The 15,292-nt window shown below is 43.9% G+C and overlaps 1 protein-coding gene across 1 annotated transcript in view; it reads left to right on the top strand.

The window, feature by feature from the left end:
* LOC140208367 (uncharacterized) overlaps nt 1-15,292 on the top strand; it is a 42,832-nt gene that overhangs the window by 8,035 nt on the left and 19,505 nt on the right. Inside the window, exons 2-4 of the mRNA XM_072276975.1 lie at nt 3,038-3,728; nt 4,485-4,788; nt 9,909-9,913. Coding sequence (XP_072133076.1) covers nt 3,445-3,728; nt 4,485-4,788; nt 9,909-9,913 — 593 coding nt within the window. The 5' untranslated portion in view covers nt 3,038-3,444. The remainder of the gene's footprint in view (nt 1-3,037; nt 3,729-4,484; nt 4,789-9,908; nt 9,914-15,292) is intronic.

Raw genomic sequence — 15,292 nt, 5'->3', positions numbered from 1 at the left:
ACAAGTTGTTCCCTGGGACCCTGCGGCAGACAAGTGCAGAAATTGTCGGGGCTCAAGGACAGATAGTTAAATAATCCTTAGTGATAGGTGAGGTACTGGAGGATTGGAGGACAGCCAATGTTGTTCCGCTGTTCAAGGAAGGCTCTAAATTAAACTAAGAGATTGTACATTGGTGAGCTTGACATCAGTAGTGGGAAAGTTATTGGAACGTGTGTGCAGGAACCAGATATATACTGTAAGTACTTGGATAGATGTGGACTGATTAAGGATAGGCAGCATGGCTTTGTGCACGGTAGGTCATGTCTCACCAATCTTATAGAGTCTCTCGAGGAAGCTATCAGGAAAGTGGATGAAGGCAAGGCAGTGGATGTTGTCTACATGGACTTTAACAAGGCACTTGACAAAGTCTCATATGGGAGGTTGGTCAAGAAGGTTCAGTCACTCAGCATTCAAGATGAGATAGTAAATTGGATGAGTCACTGTCTTTGGGAGAAGCCAGACTGTGGTAGCAGATGGTTGCCTCTCTGACCGGAGGCCTGTGACTAGTGGTGTGTCATAGGGATCAGTACTGGATCTGTTGTTTGTCATCTATGTCAGATATCTGGATGTTAACATGGTTAGCTGGATCAGCATATTTGTGGCTGACACCAAGATTGGTGGTGTAGTGGACAGCGAGGAAGACTATCATGGCTTGCAGAGCGATCTGGACCAGCTGGGAAAATGGTTTGAGAAACGGAAAATGGAATTTAACGCAGATGAGTGTGAGGTGTTCCATTTTGATAGGACCTAGGTAGCACTGAGGATTGCTGTAGAAGAAAAGGATCTGGGAATTCAGGTCTATATTTCACTGGAAGTGGTGTCACAGCTCGAGGGGGACAAAAAGAAAGGTTTTGGCAAATTGGCCTTCGTAAAACAAAGTACTGAGTACAGGAGACGGATGTTATATTGACATTGTACAAGACAATGGTGAGGCCTAACTTGGAGTATTGTGTGCAGTTTTGCTCACCAACGTGCAGGAAAGATGTAAAAGAGGTTGAAAGAGTTTAGAGAAAATTCACAAAGATGTTGCCAGGTCTGGAGGACTTGGGTTATAAGGAAAGAATGAACAGGTCAGGACTTTATTCCTTGGAATGTAGAAGATTGAGGGAAGGTTTGATGGAGGTATACCACTATTATGAGGGTTTATAGATACGGTAAATGCAAGCTGGCTTTCTCCACTGGGATTGGGTGGGACTACAACCAGAGGCCATGGGTTAAAGGTGAAAGGTGAAACGTTGAGGGGAACATGAGGGGAAACTTCTTCACACAGACGGTCATCCGTGTGTGGGATGAGCAGCCAGCACAAGTGGTGCATGCGAGCTGAATTTCAACATTTAAGAGGTTTGTATAGGTACCTGGATGGTAGGGGTATGGAACTGGGCAGTTTAAATAGTTCAGCACAAACCAGATGGCCCAAAGGGCCTGTTTCTGCGTTGTACTTTTCTACGTCCACACTACACCGGATAATTTTGAAAACAAACCTTTTGCTCTTTGTTTTGACCCTCCGTCCGCACTAAAGTGGCATTTTCATCCCCCGATAAAGGAGATTTTCAGAAACTGTCTCCAGAGTGAATAAATCTGAAAACGCCTAATATCCGTCGTAGTGTGTACGGGGTAAATGGAGAGATTTAAAAACGCTGTCATGACAACACCACAACAACAATACTTTTTCTGCTGCTGCTTGGTGCTGCGCAAGCACTGCCGGACGGCTGTTATAAAGCGCAGTCGGTGTGAACAGCGTGAGAGTTAAATTGTAAAGTGAGCTTTATTGACTATTTAAATATGCTGTCATGACGTGCCGGAACAGATCGCCGCAGCACCGCATTTTGTTGTTTTCTTGAACACAATCCCCCACCAACCTAACAATTTCAGAACAGACGGCAACGAGACTGAAGCCAGAAGAGTTAGAAATGTACTCACCAAATACCTTGACCCATAGCTTACTGAATAAATAAGTATACTCACTTTGCCCTGTTCTCTGTCCTTGCTTGTATGAAGGTGGTTTACCTATTTATGCAAGTACTTCTCTGACAAATAGATGTGTAACAGCTTAATGTAACGTTGTATTGAAATACAAGATAACACTGATGCAGACATGTTTTATACATTTAACAAGGTGCTTTATTAATGCAACAGAGTTAGTCAGTTTTTCGATGTTTGTCGTCAGCCGGGTCATGCTGTCCATGAACTCCCCGTCCATTGCCTCCATACGCTCCAGTACTTGATTTCAGTTTTAAGTCCTCCTGCGCAAGAGCCAAGAGCAATTCCTTTTAAAGTTTTCTACTCTGTAACTGGACAAACACACACCAAGTATACTGTTTCCTCTTCGCTTGTTTTCTGTGTGTCCTGCGCATACCCAGTGGGAGGAGATTCGCCCAAATATCCGTTCTAATGTGGACAGAGATATTTTGAAATATGCTTGGTGTGGATGCCTATCGTTTTTACTCGAAACTGGCATTTTCAAAATTATCTGGCGTAGTGTGGACATAGCCTAAGACTGTGACAAGAACCTGAAATAATACTAATATTCACTCTACTTCCTTTTAACAGCTGTGCAGACCAACCATACATCTGAGTAGGAGATATTTACATGGCGTTAAAACTGTGGCACTTTGAACTAACAGTACATACAAGAAAATCCCAGCTGCACGTTAACTAAGGCTATTTGCTTGGGAGTGTTTCAGTTACTGTGGGGCCAGGACCCATGCAGCTCAGTGGGAACAGGGAATAATACCAATGGAGAGAGTCAACCTGAGCCAGGTCACAGATTGGAGATGGCAGAAATATCCCATTCTTATCAAGACAGGAAGAGCATCAGAGAATTTGATGGTATTTCCAGATACCAGCACTGTGCCCAGTTACAACATAATTTCTCTCTCCAACTTGGGTTGAATTTCAATGTAACAGTATGATGCCAGATCACACCTTGGCAACTGAACTGATCTCATCTGAAATGTTGTCCTACACCCATTGATGGATTTTGTAAATCTTTTTACAGGTTAAAAATGAGAAGGAATTGGTCTCTGGGAATCTCGAGCACAACACACCAGTTTCACTGTCTCTATCCAGATATTTAAGAAGTGGAGCAAAGGATTCAGTCAACCATCCTTCCTGCTCAGACTGTGGGGAGGGATTCACTTGATCATCTTGCCGACTGGCACGCCCGTCATTTTACACAGGGGAAAGGCCGTTCACCTGCTCAGACAGTGGGAATGGATTCACTCGGTCATCTCAACTGAAGGTACATCAGCAAGTTCACACTGGGCAAGGCCATTCACCTGTTCTGTGTGTGAGAAGGGATTCACTCAGACTTCCCACCTGTGGACACACCAGTTAGTTCTCACAGGGCAAAGGCTGGTCATCTGCTGAGTTTGTGGGGAAGGATTCACATGGTCATCTGACCTAATGGCTCACCAGCGAGTTCACACTGGGGAGAGGCCGTTCACCTGCTCAGACTGTGGGAAGGGATTCACTAGATCATCTCACCTACAGAGACACCAGTCAGTTCACACTGGGGAGAAGCCATTCACTTGCTCAATCTGTGGAAAGACATTCACTCAGTCATCCAACCTACAGAGTCACCAACGAGTTCACACTGGGGAGAGGCCATTCACCTGCTTAGACTGTGGGAAGACATTCACTCAGTCATCCCACCTACAGAGACATCAGTCAGTTCACACAGGGGAGAAGCCATTCATCTGCTCAGTCTGTGGGAAGGGATTCACTCTGTCATCCTCCCTATTGACACACCAATCAGTTCACACTGGGGAGAGGCCGTTCACATGCTCAGTGTGTAGGAAGGGATTCACTAAATCATCTCACCTACTGTTACATCAGTCAGTTCACACTGCAGAGAGGGATTTCACCTGCTCAGCTTGTGGGAAGAGATTCCCTCACTCTTCCACCCTACAGAGACACCAGCGAGTTCACAGTGGGGAGAAGCTGTTCACCTGCTCAGAATGCGGGAAGGAATTCACTCAGTCATCCCACCTACGGAGACACCAGCGAGTTCACACTGGGGAGAAGCCGTTCACCTGCTCAGTCTGTGGGAAGGGATTCACTCAGTCATCCAACCTACAGAGTCACCAACGAGTTCACACTGGGGAGAAGCCATTTACCTGCTCAGAATGTGGGAAAGGATTCACTCAGTCATCCGGACTACTGGCACACCAGCGAGTTCACACAGAGGAGAGACCATTCACCTGCTCAGACTGTGGGAAGGGATTCACTCGGTCATCCGATCTGCTGGCACACCAACGAGTTCACACAGGGGAGAGACCATTCACCTGTTCAGACTGTGGGAAGGGATTCCATGGATCATCTGACCTTCACAGACACCAGCGATTTCACACTGGGAAGAAGCCGTTCACTTGCTCAGTCTGTGGGAAAATGTTCACTTTATTATATCACCTACGGAGTCACCAGCGAGTTCACACTGGAGAGAGGCCGTTCACCTGCTTGGACTGTGGGAAGACATTCACTCAGTCATCCGACCTACAGAGTCATCAGCGAGTTCACACTGGGGAGAAGCCGTTCACCTGCTCAGACTGTGGGAAAACGTTCACTCAGTCATCCAACCTACAGAGACATCAGCGAGTTCACACTGGGGATAAGCCGTTCACCTGCTCAGTCTGTGGGAAAACATTCACTCAGTCATCCCACCTACAGAGTCACCAGAGAGTTCACACTGGGGAGAAGCCATTCACCTGCTGTGAATGTGGGAAGGGATTCACTCAGTCATCTAACCTTGTGACACACTGCCGGGTTCACACTGTGAGAAACTTTCAATAAGCTGAATGCTGGATATTTGTCCATCATCGTTGCTGAATGCAATTTTGAGAGTAACTGTTGGTGCTGAACTCTGCAATTATTGCTGCTGCTCACCACACCCAGATCTGCACCCTGGTCACTGGGCATGGGAGGAGTTTTTTCTGTGGCACATTCACCTCTAATGGGACTGGAGTTTAATATTCTGGATCTGAGACAAATAAATCAGTTCTATTTTAAACTCTGTCTGTGGTACTTAGTGAATTTATAACACACCTAGTGTACAGTAGAGAGTCAACTCAGGCCTGCTGGACCCTGCCAGTCATTCAGTTCCACAACAGTCCTTTTAAATCCTCCCCTGTTGTTCTCCTCTCGCTGTCCCTGTGGTGATGGGTTCCAAACAGTCACCACTCTGTGGGTGAAGAGGTTTCCCTTGAATTCTCTGCAGACTGAAGAAGTCGAGCTGACTGCAGTTCTGTCTGACATGTTCATCGCCCCTCTAATCTCTGGGCTGAGGAAGAATGACATTGGGAGTTAACCTCCTTATTCAGGGCTCATTTCCACATTATGGGTCATTTTCCCTGCTTCTAAAGGGTTGTTAGAAAACACCACTGTCCTCTGAAGACTGAAAGCAGAATGGGAAACCATTAGTTGGATGTTCAACAGAGTAGGGTCAGAAACCAGGGGCGGGTTTGCACAGGGCGGTGTTAGGGGCTCTGGACGATGGTCGGATTAAAAACGTATGATGAGAAGGGAATCAGCAGCGGGGTGTGGCAACGAATGACAGAGTGGAAACTTTGGAAGCTGATTGACAGATAAAATCTTTTGTCTGACACAAACAATACCTGTGGTGAGGTGCTCCACTGGTCGAGAAAAGTGTGTGTTGAGAATGGTTTGTCTACTGAGGGAGTTGTTCCTGTTGTTTATCCTGTAATATTATATCTGGATGGTTATTTTAGATTATCCTATCTGTAATAATGTATTGATTATCATATAAATTGTGAGATTCTGTCCCTAACTGGAACAGGCTTGAATTTATGGTGCCTTAATGAAGTGATGGTGGTCATTCATGAGTTTGTATTTCAAAGCAAGATTTTGGTGAATGATATTTGCCACTTGATTGTACCTGTGTAAGCAATCAGATTGAGTTAAACTGCTGCAGGATCCTGGAATGTGTTGGATTGTGTCTGGTTTCTCTTGGCATTTTCTGCACTTACTGCCTTGTTGGTTTGTATTTCATATATTTTCATTTTTTTATTTCCTTTTGTTACCCACCTTGTCCTGTATTTCTGCAAGAAACCCCTCTGTTTCTGGGACGAGCTCTCCAACTCTCAGTCAGGTGCTCGATGCTTCTTTGTCAACATCTAGTCTACTCAGATCGTTGAGATGTCTCCCATGGAAGATCATTCTCATTCCACTGGTTAATACTGACATTGACTTTTTTAATAAAAATATCTTGGTCCCATTTCAATCAGTAAAATTTTCATAGTGACGATTCATTTTTCTGAGTTGGCCACTCATTTAAGTTTTCTGGTCTGTATATCTTATCACGATTGCTTATACACACATGGAGTGCTGAACCCTGTTCAGTTTTGATGAAAATATATACTTAGAAGTTTTAGCTGACTGTTGTGTGATTTCTCTTTCGTGTGTGTTATTTCTCTTCCTCCTTCTGTCCAAGGTAGTGTTAATCTAAGTGGGTTTGAGTATAAATAGTCTTTTCGAAAGTTTTCTAAAGTTCTTATTTATCTTTGTAAATTTTACTGATTGAAATGGGACCGTGATATTTTTTATTTAAAAAAAGTCAATGTCGGTATTGATGAAATTGATTATTGCCGTTGTTGTATTTGTTAACAATTGAGCTCTGTTTGGCAGGTTTTTTTTTGCCTTGAACTAAATTTTGTCAAAGGTTTTCCCTATTTCACACTACTTTCTATTGTCTTTGCTTGTTGATATTCCAGATACGTGGGTATCAAGAGTCCCGATGAAGCGTCTTGGCCCGAAATGTTGATTCCCATCCATAGATGCTGCCCGTCATGCTGAGCTCCTCCAGCACGTTGTGTGTATTTCTCTAGATTTCGAGCATCGGCAGGTCCTCTTGTTTCCCAGATACTTATATGTTTCTTGAAAGAACAAGCTGGTAGTGGGGTTGTGTGGCTTATGGTAAAATATTAAATAAAATCATTAGACGTGGCAAGTGTTGTAAGGCGTAGAATCTGTGGGTAGAATTAAGGAACAGCAAATGTTTAAAAAAATCCCTGATGGGAATTGTATAGAGACCCCAAACAGTAGTATGTGGTCCACAAATGACAATGGGAGATAGAAAATGCCTGCCAAAAGGGCAATGTTACAATAGTCATGGAGGATTATCATGCAGGTGATTAGGAAAATTAGGATGGTGTTGGTGTCAAGAGGAGGAATTCCTAGAATGCCTACAAGATGCTTTTTTAGAGCAGCTCATGGTTGATCCCACTTTGGGTTCAGCTATTCTGGATTGGGTGTTGTAATGAACCGGAATTAATATGGTTACTTTAGTTCAAATAACTCTCAGGGGCAAGTCATCTTAATGTGATCAGATTCACCCTGACATTGGAGAAGGAGAAGCTAAAGTCAGATGTGGAGTAAAGAGAATTAGAGAGGCATGAGAGAAAAATTGGTCAATATTGATTTGAAAAGAACACAGGTAGCGATGAAAACATTTGCAATGGCTGTAATTTCTGGAAGCAATTCAGAAGGCACAGGATATATACATCAGAAAGAGTAAGCAGTATTCTAATAGTAAGGTGGTAAACCCATGGCTGATAAGAGAGGGCACAGAGCAAAAATTACTAGGAAGTTAGAGGACTGGGAAGCTTTTAAAACCCAACAGAATGTAACTAAAATAATTGAGAAGGAAAAGATGGAATACATAGGTGAGCTTGCCAGTAATATTAAAGAGGATACCAATTTTTTTCTTCAGTTACATATAGTGTAAAAGAGAGGCGGAAGTGGATATCAAACCACTGGAAAATGATGCTGGAGAGGTAGTAATGGGGTGGGGGTGCAAGGTGATGGCAGATGAACTGAATAAGTATTGTACATCACTCTTATCTTTCAAAGACACTGGCAGGAATATGGAATTCGCAGATGTCACTGGTCAGAATGTGTAAAGTTACATTAATCGGGAGAAGGGTCTTGGGAAACAGAGATGGTCTGGAGGTAAATAGATCACCTGGACCAGATGGTGTACACCCCAGAGATCTGAAATGGTGACTGAAGAGATGTGGATGCATTAGCAATGATCTTTCGAGAATTGTTAAGGAAATTATGTCTGAAGAAGTTTTTTCCTTCACTACTCCCCCTCTCCCAGTTTCACCTATCACCTACCACTTCTTCCACCCAATTCACCCCCAGACTCTGACGTGTCATCTTTTTTCCCCCAGTTCTGATGAAGGGTCTCGGCCCAAAACATCGACTGTTCACTATTTCCCATATACGCTGCCTGGCCTCCTAGGTTCCTCCAGCATTTTGTCTATGTGTTAGTTGGATTTCCAGCATCCACAGAGTTTCTCCTGTTTTTGATAAAAGCAAAAGCAGGGTCATATAATATAGCAAGAAAACAGTGGGAATGAGAGGATTGGAAAGCTTTTACAAACGTACATAACCAACAGGAGACAACTGAAAAAAAAAACACAGGAGAGACAAGATGAAACATTAAGGTAAGTGAGCCAATAATATCAAGTATCAAAATTTGTTCAGGTATATAAAGAGCAAAAGAGAGGCAAGAGTTGATATTGTACCGCTGGAAGATGATGCTGCGAGTTAGTAAAAGAGCAAAGAAATAGTGGTGGAATGTAGTAAGTATTTTGTGTCAATCTTCACTGTGTAAGACACTAGCAGTAAAAGACCATAAGACATAGGAGTAGAATTAGGCCATTCAGCCCCATCAAGTCTGCTCCGCCGTTCTATCATGGCTGATCCCGGTTCTCACTCAGCCCCATACACCTGCCTCCTCGACATGTCCTGTAATGCCCTGACTGATCGGCAAACTATTAGCTTCTGCCTGAAATGTACCAACAGACTTGGCCCCCATCGCCGTCTGTGTCAGTGAATTCCATGGATTCACTGCTCTCTGACTAAATAAAATCCTCCTTAACTATTCTAAAAGGTCGCTGCTCAGTTTTGAGGCTGTGCCCTCTGTTATGGCTACCCCCACCATACGAAAAGTCCTCTCCTCATCCACCCCATCGAGACCTTTCCACATTCGGTGGGTTTCAGTGAGATTTAACACCCCCTCCCCACCCGCGTTTATTAAACATAGGTCAGTGCAGGAGTACAGGACCAAGGCTGGCAAACACTCCTCATATCTTAACCCCTTCATTCCCGGAATCATCTTGAACATCCTCTGGACTCTCCCCAATGACAACACACCTTTTCTGAGATATGGGTCCCAAATACTCTTAAGTAGAGTTTAGAAAGTACCAGCATTATCTCCTTGCTTATATATGCTACTTCACTTTAAATAAATGCCAGCGTTGCATTTGCCTCCTTTACCACAAACCCAACCTGTAAATTAACCTTCTGGGAGTCTTGCCCGAGGACTCATATTCCATATTTCCGAGGACTCAGAAGTTTACTATAAGCTTACTGCCTCTCACAGCTGTTTGGACTGTTCCTCTTCTCACCCTGTCTCTTGCAAAAATGCCATCCCCTTCTCGCAATGCCTCCATCTCCGCCGCATCTGCTCTCAGGATGAGGCTTTTCATTCCAGGACAAGGGAGATGTCCTCCTTTTTTAAGAAAGGGGCTTCCCTTCCTCCACCACCAACTTGGCTCTCAAACGCATCTCCCCCATTTCACGCACATCTGCTCTCACTCCATCCTCCCACCACCCCACTAGGAATAGGGTTCCCCTGGTCCTCACCTACCACCCCACCACCCTCTGGGTCCAACATATTATTCTCCGTAACTTCCGCCACCTCCAACGGGATCCCACCAATAAGCACATCGTTCTCTCCCCCCTCTGCTTTCCGCAGGGATCGCTCCCTACGCAACTCCCTTGTCCATTCGTCGATCCCATCTCTCCCCACTGATCTCCCTCCTGGCACTTATCCTTGTAAGCAGAACAAGTGCTACACGTGCCTTTACACTTCCTCCCTCACCACCATTCAGGGCCCCAGACAGTCCTTCCAGGTGAGGCGACACTTCACCTGTGAGTCGGCTGGGGTGATATAATGTGTCCGGTGCTCCCGATGCGGCCTTCTATATATTGGCGAGACCCGACGCAGACTGGGAGATTGTTTCGCTGAACACCTACGCTCTGTCTGCCAGAGAAAGCAGGATCTCCCAGTGGCCACACATTTTAATTCCACATCCCATTCCCATTCTGATATGTCTATCCACGGCCTCCTCTACTGTAAAGATGAAGCCACACTCAGGTTGGAGGAACAACACCTTATTCCATCTGGGTGGCCTCCAACCTGATGGCATGAACATTGACTTCTCAAACTTCCGCTAATGCCCCACCTCCCTCTCGTACCCCATCTGATATTTATGTATATACACACATTCTTTTTCTCTCTCTCCTTTTTCTTCCTCCGTCCCTCTCAATATACTCCTTGCCCATCCTCTGGGTTTTCCCCCCTCCCCCTTTTCTTTCTCCCTGAGCCTCCTGTCCCATGATCCTCTCATATCCCTTTTGTCAATCAACTGTCCAGCTCTTGGCTCCATTCCTCCCCCTCCTGTCTTCTCCTATCATTTTGGATCTCCCCCTCCCCTTCCGACTTTCAGATCTCTTACTAGCTCTTCCTTCAGTTCGTCCTGACGAAGGGTCTCGGCCCGAAACGTTGACTGTTCCTTTTCCTAGAGATGCTGACCGGCCTGCTGCGTTCACCAGCAACTTTGATGTGTGTTACTTGTATTTCCTTCTGTTGTTTGAACCGTTTGCCCAATCAGATAATAGTTCACTAATGTTGTTTTTGCCAAAATGCATTATCGTACATTTCACAATATTGTATTCCATCTGCCACTTTGTTGCCCATTCTCCAAATTTGTCTGTGTCCTGCTGCAACAGCATTGCTTCCTCAGCACTACAAACACCTCCACCTATCCTTGTATCATCCGCAAACCTTCCCACAAAGCCATCAATTCCTTTATCCAAATCATCGACAAATAATGTGAAAAATAGCGGACCGAATACTGACCCCTGAAGACCATGAGTCACTGTTAGCCAGCCAGAAAAGGCTCTTTTTATTCTCACTCACTGCCTCTTGGCTGCCAGACATTCCTCTATCCATGCCAGTATTTCTTCTGAGTTTTATCCTGTTAAGCAATGGGAGTGTATGGGGTGGTTGGGTCCTGACTAAATATCAGGAAATTGCAATAGCGATTATATAGCTTCTGCCGCCCAAGACAACTCCGCCTTCACGTCGGGCTCAGGTCCGGGTGCAGCCTGTCTCGCTGAAGGAGCTCTGTCTATGGCGAGTGTTTAGCGCCAGAAAAATAACCAGACCGACGCTGGTGGTGTCACCTAAAATCACTGAAGTCTTCGGCAGCAGGGCGATTGATTTCAAGCTGTGGTGGAGGATTGTCTTTGTACAACAACAGCAAAGGTAGGGCGACGCCTAGTGTATGATTCCCAATCGGGAACACCAGTAGAGGTCAAATGCTCTAGTTAGATGAGCACTGCGGCAAGAGAAGGCAACGGCAACCCACTGTTGAAATTTCTGCCTCTTCAGTCATGAAAAGAAACAAAAGAAGGAAACCGGACAACAGCGTGAATGGGGTTGAAGCTACTGAACAGAACAACACCTCGCTCGGCCGGGGTAGTCACGTGCTGCAGGTGACACCAGACCGTCATCCAGAGACTGTAAGCAATAGGGAAAGGCTAAGGGTAGCAACATGGAACATCCGTATACTTTACCAGAAAGGAAGTTGGACAACACTTTAACTGAAATGTAAAGGTTGGAAGTTGATATCTTAGGCGTGTCAGAAATTAGGTGGACCAATAGTGGCAAATTCACTGAGAATAGTTCTCTGATCATGTACTCTGGAGGTCAACAGCGTATGTATGGAGTTGGAATTATTTTAAACAAACAAGTATCAGAATGTGTTATGGGATATTGGGCTGCTTTTAGTTAAATTTAGCGGTAACCCTTTTAATATTAGCATAATCCAAGCCAATGTGCCAACAAATGATGCAGATGAAGAAGATGTCGACAGGTTTTATGAAGGCTTTAGAAATAATATCACATATTCTAAAACCTACCCAGGAGTAGACTGTAGTTCAGATCACCATCCAGTAGTAACTACCATTAAAACAAAATTAAAGAAACTCAAACTTGGAAAAAAGAGAAAGAAGTATATGTTGGAAGAACTTAAAAATGGTAGCATAGCTAAGCAACAATTCAAAACAGTTTGGGATGGAATTAAATATGCTATACAGCAATCAGCAGAGGAGATAATCCCAGTACAAGAAATCCAACACACCAACAAGGGGAGGATACCTCAAGAAATTCTGGATCTGATGGAACAAAGGAGGTTAGTGAAGAATAAGGAAGTGGAACACAGAGAGCGAGACAGACAGACCAGACAATTGTGCAATATTGCAAAGGATGAATGGCTGATTCAAAAATGCAATGAAGTAGAAAGCCATATTAACAACAGCAAAGAAATGCACAAGAAAATTAAGGAAATTACTGTAATTAATTTCGGGAGGAATTAATTTCAGGCAGAAGGAGAAGATGGCGACGTGATGCGGCGCACACAGCTCTCCAGTGAAATGATATCATATTTGTTAAATCGGGTACCGTGCACAATTCTGATTTGATGGAGACAGACGTGAGAAGGCACAGAGGAACATCTGGAAATTTCTGAAATACCCGGTTCGCTGCCGCTGCTACTGTGGTATCAAGAATCTCTGGAGGGAAGGCCCCAAAATCCCCGGCTTTGCCTGCCGCTGGTGACCGAGGCTGAGGTCGAAGCATTCGGCAGATATGGCGCTCGGTACTCGGCGTCGGATGGCTGATCGGAGCTCGAAGTTTTTGGACGACTGAAAGTTGGATTGTGGTCGGGCATGGCAGGGAGAGTTTTCTTCCTTCTCCCGTCTGCGTGAGATGTGGGACTTTCGAGAGACTTTGAATTTTTTTACTGTGCTCATGGCCTGTTCTTCATCAAGTTATGGTATTGTTGCACTGTTGTAACTATATATTATAATTATGTGTTTTTTGTTAATTTTTAAGTCTTGGTCTGTCCTATGTTTCTGTGATATCACGCCGGAGGGATATTGTATCATTTCTTCATGCATGCATTACTAAATGACAAAAAAGAGGACTGCGTGTCCTCATAATCTAATCTAATTAACAAAACCTCCTCTACAGGATGCATAAGATCAGCAGACAGATGCATGCTAACAGACCCAAATAAAGCATGTGAGAGGTGGATTCAGTATATAGATCAGCTTTTTGAAGATAATAGAGGGGAACTCCCAGATATTAAACACCCTAATCCTGGCCCACCTATTACCAAAGAAGAAATAACTAAAGCAATGAAAAGCATAAAACATGGTAAAGCCACTGGACCTGATGAAATTTCAGTGGACATGATACAAGTCCTGGAGGATCTGGGCATAGATATTCTTTTTGAACTGTTTAATGTCATAAATGAGTCTGGTGTATGCTCTGACGATCTCTTGAAGTCAGTATTTATAACTCTGCCAAAAATTCCTGAAACTATTGACTGCGAAAATTATACAACAATCAGTCTGGTGAATCACATAATAAAGATTTTGTTGAGACTTGTTCTGAGTCGAATTAAAAACAAGTTAAGTCTAGCAACTTCTAAACTGCAATATATGTTTATTGACGATAGACGAACTAGGAACGTAATTTTCATACTATGAATGCTTTCAGAAAAGGCCATTGAATATCAAAGTGATGTCTTTTTATGTTTTATTGATTTCACTAAAGCATTCGACAAAGTGAAACATGAAAAATTCTTTCAACTCTAGCTGAACTAAACACTGACGGAAGGGGCCAACAACTGCTTCAAAATTTATATTGGAATCAAACAGCGACAGTTAAAAAAAGTATGATAAAATAAGCAGTTGGACTAAAATTCAAAGAGGAGTTAGACAAGGATGCGTTGCCTCACTGGAATTATTTAATATCTATAGTGAAATGATTCTCAGAGAAATAGAAGACCTAGATGGGATAAAAATTGGAGGTGTTAACATCAACAATATAAGATATGCAGACGATATCACCCTAATAGCAAGTGCTGCAGAAGACCTACGCATCCTCCTAAACAAAGTAGTACAAACAAGTGCAGATTTTGGTCTAACCACCAACTGTAAAATAAAACAAATGTATGGTAATATCAAAACAGCAGGATACGATTTAATGAAGCAGGAAGGTAGATAGAGTTTGGATGTCCTTCAGTAATGTTCCTAACAAAGCACCCATGGCAGATACAGGGATGCGGAGATGAATTGGCAAACTAGTCACAGGATTAGCTTGGTAAATGGATGTGAATGGTCATGTGCCAGCTTGTCTCTCCTCCCGGACGCCGGCAATAAGCGGCGAGCTGTAGATTTGCTGATGTATCCTTTGTTGTTTGTAAAAGAGTATGTGAAACAAAATATGACTTGATCCACGTTGTGAAATAAAAATCTGGGAGACAATATAGACCTTTGGAGGGTCGTTTTTAGTTGTAACCTTGCAATGCCAGGCCATACCTTTCTGAATGGAGGAGGACAGTACAGCAGAAGTGGATTGTGTTAATCTTGCATTGTTCACCGAGGCTTTGAGTGGAAGAATTCCGACTCGGTCTTACAGCTATACGGAGCACTGGTGATAACAGACTGAGAGCAATGGGTGCAATTCTGATTGCCACGCCATGGGAAGGATGTTGTAAGAACTGAGCTATGGTAGATCAAAATTCACCAGATTGTTTCCTGGACTGTGGGGAAGGGGATAAACTATAAGGAAAAGTTTGATTGTCTGAAATAAAAAATAAAATGAATGGTCCTTGTAAAAGTTTATACAATTATGAGGAGGTGTATATTGTACAGATAGCCAACAACTTTGTCTTCTCCTATGTCAGCAGTGGCACGTCCATACACAGATCTGAAGACATTGTTTTTCTCGCCCAGTGCGGCGTGGTTATGTCTGCAGCAGACGTGCTGAATGCAGGTGATAATAAAATAATGGAAACGTGTCTGGAGAACCCTTGGTTAACAAAGGTGGAGAGGGATACGGGCTGCATTATGGCTCTGGGGATTGGCATAGGTCGCCATAGTCGAGCTGGGGCAGCATCTATGCAATATTGATTCCGCACTGCAATCTACAAGAAGGTAGCTCTGTCACAGCGCTGACCGCAGCGAATCTGCACTGCCAGTGTAAAAGTCATTCCGATGACTCCACCTTTACCCGAGTTACCCAGCGGCCAAATGAGCCCTGAGTGTCAACGCAGCTGTCAAACGCAACGAGTGAATGAAATCAACTGAGCGA

Source organism: Mobula birostris, chromosome 13, assembly GCF_030028105.1.
Source record: "Mobula birostris isolate sMobBir1 chromosome 13, sMobBir1.hap1, whole genome shotgun sequence".
NCBI classification, from domain to species: Eukaryota; Metazoa; Chordata; class Chondrichthyes; order Myliobatiformes; family Myliobatidae; genus Mobula; species Mobula birostris.
The sequence above is the reverse complement of the archived record's forward strand: the minus strand, read 5'-3'. Positions and strand labels throughout refer to the sequence as shown.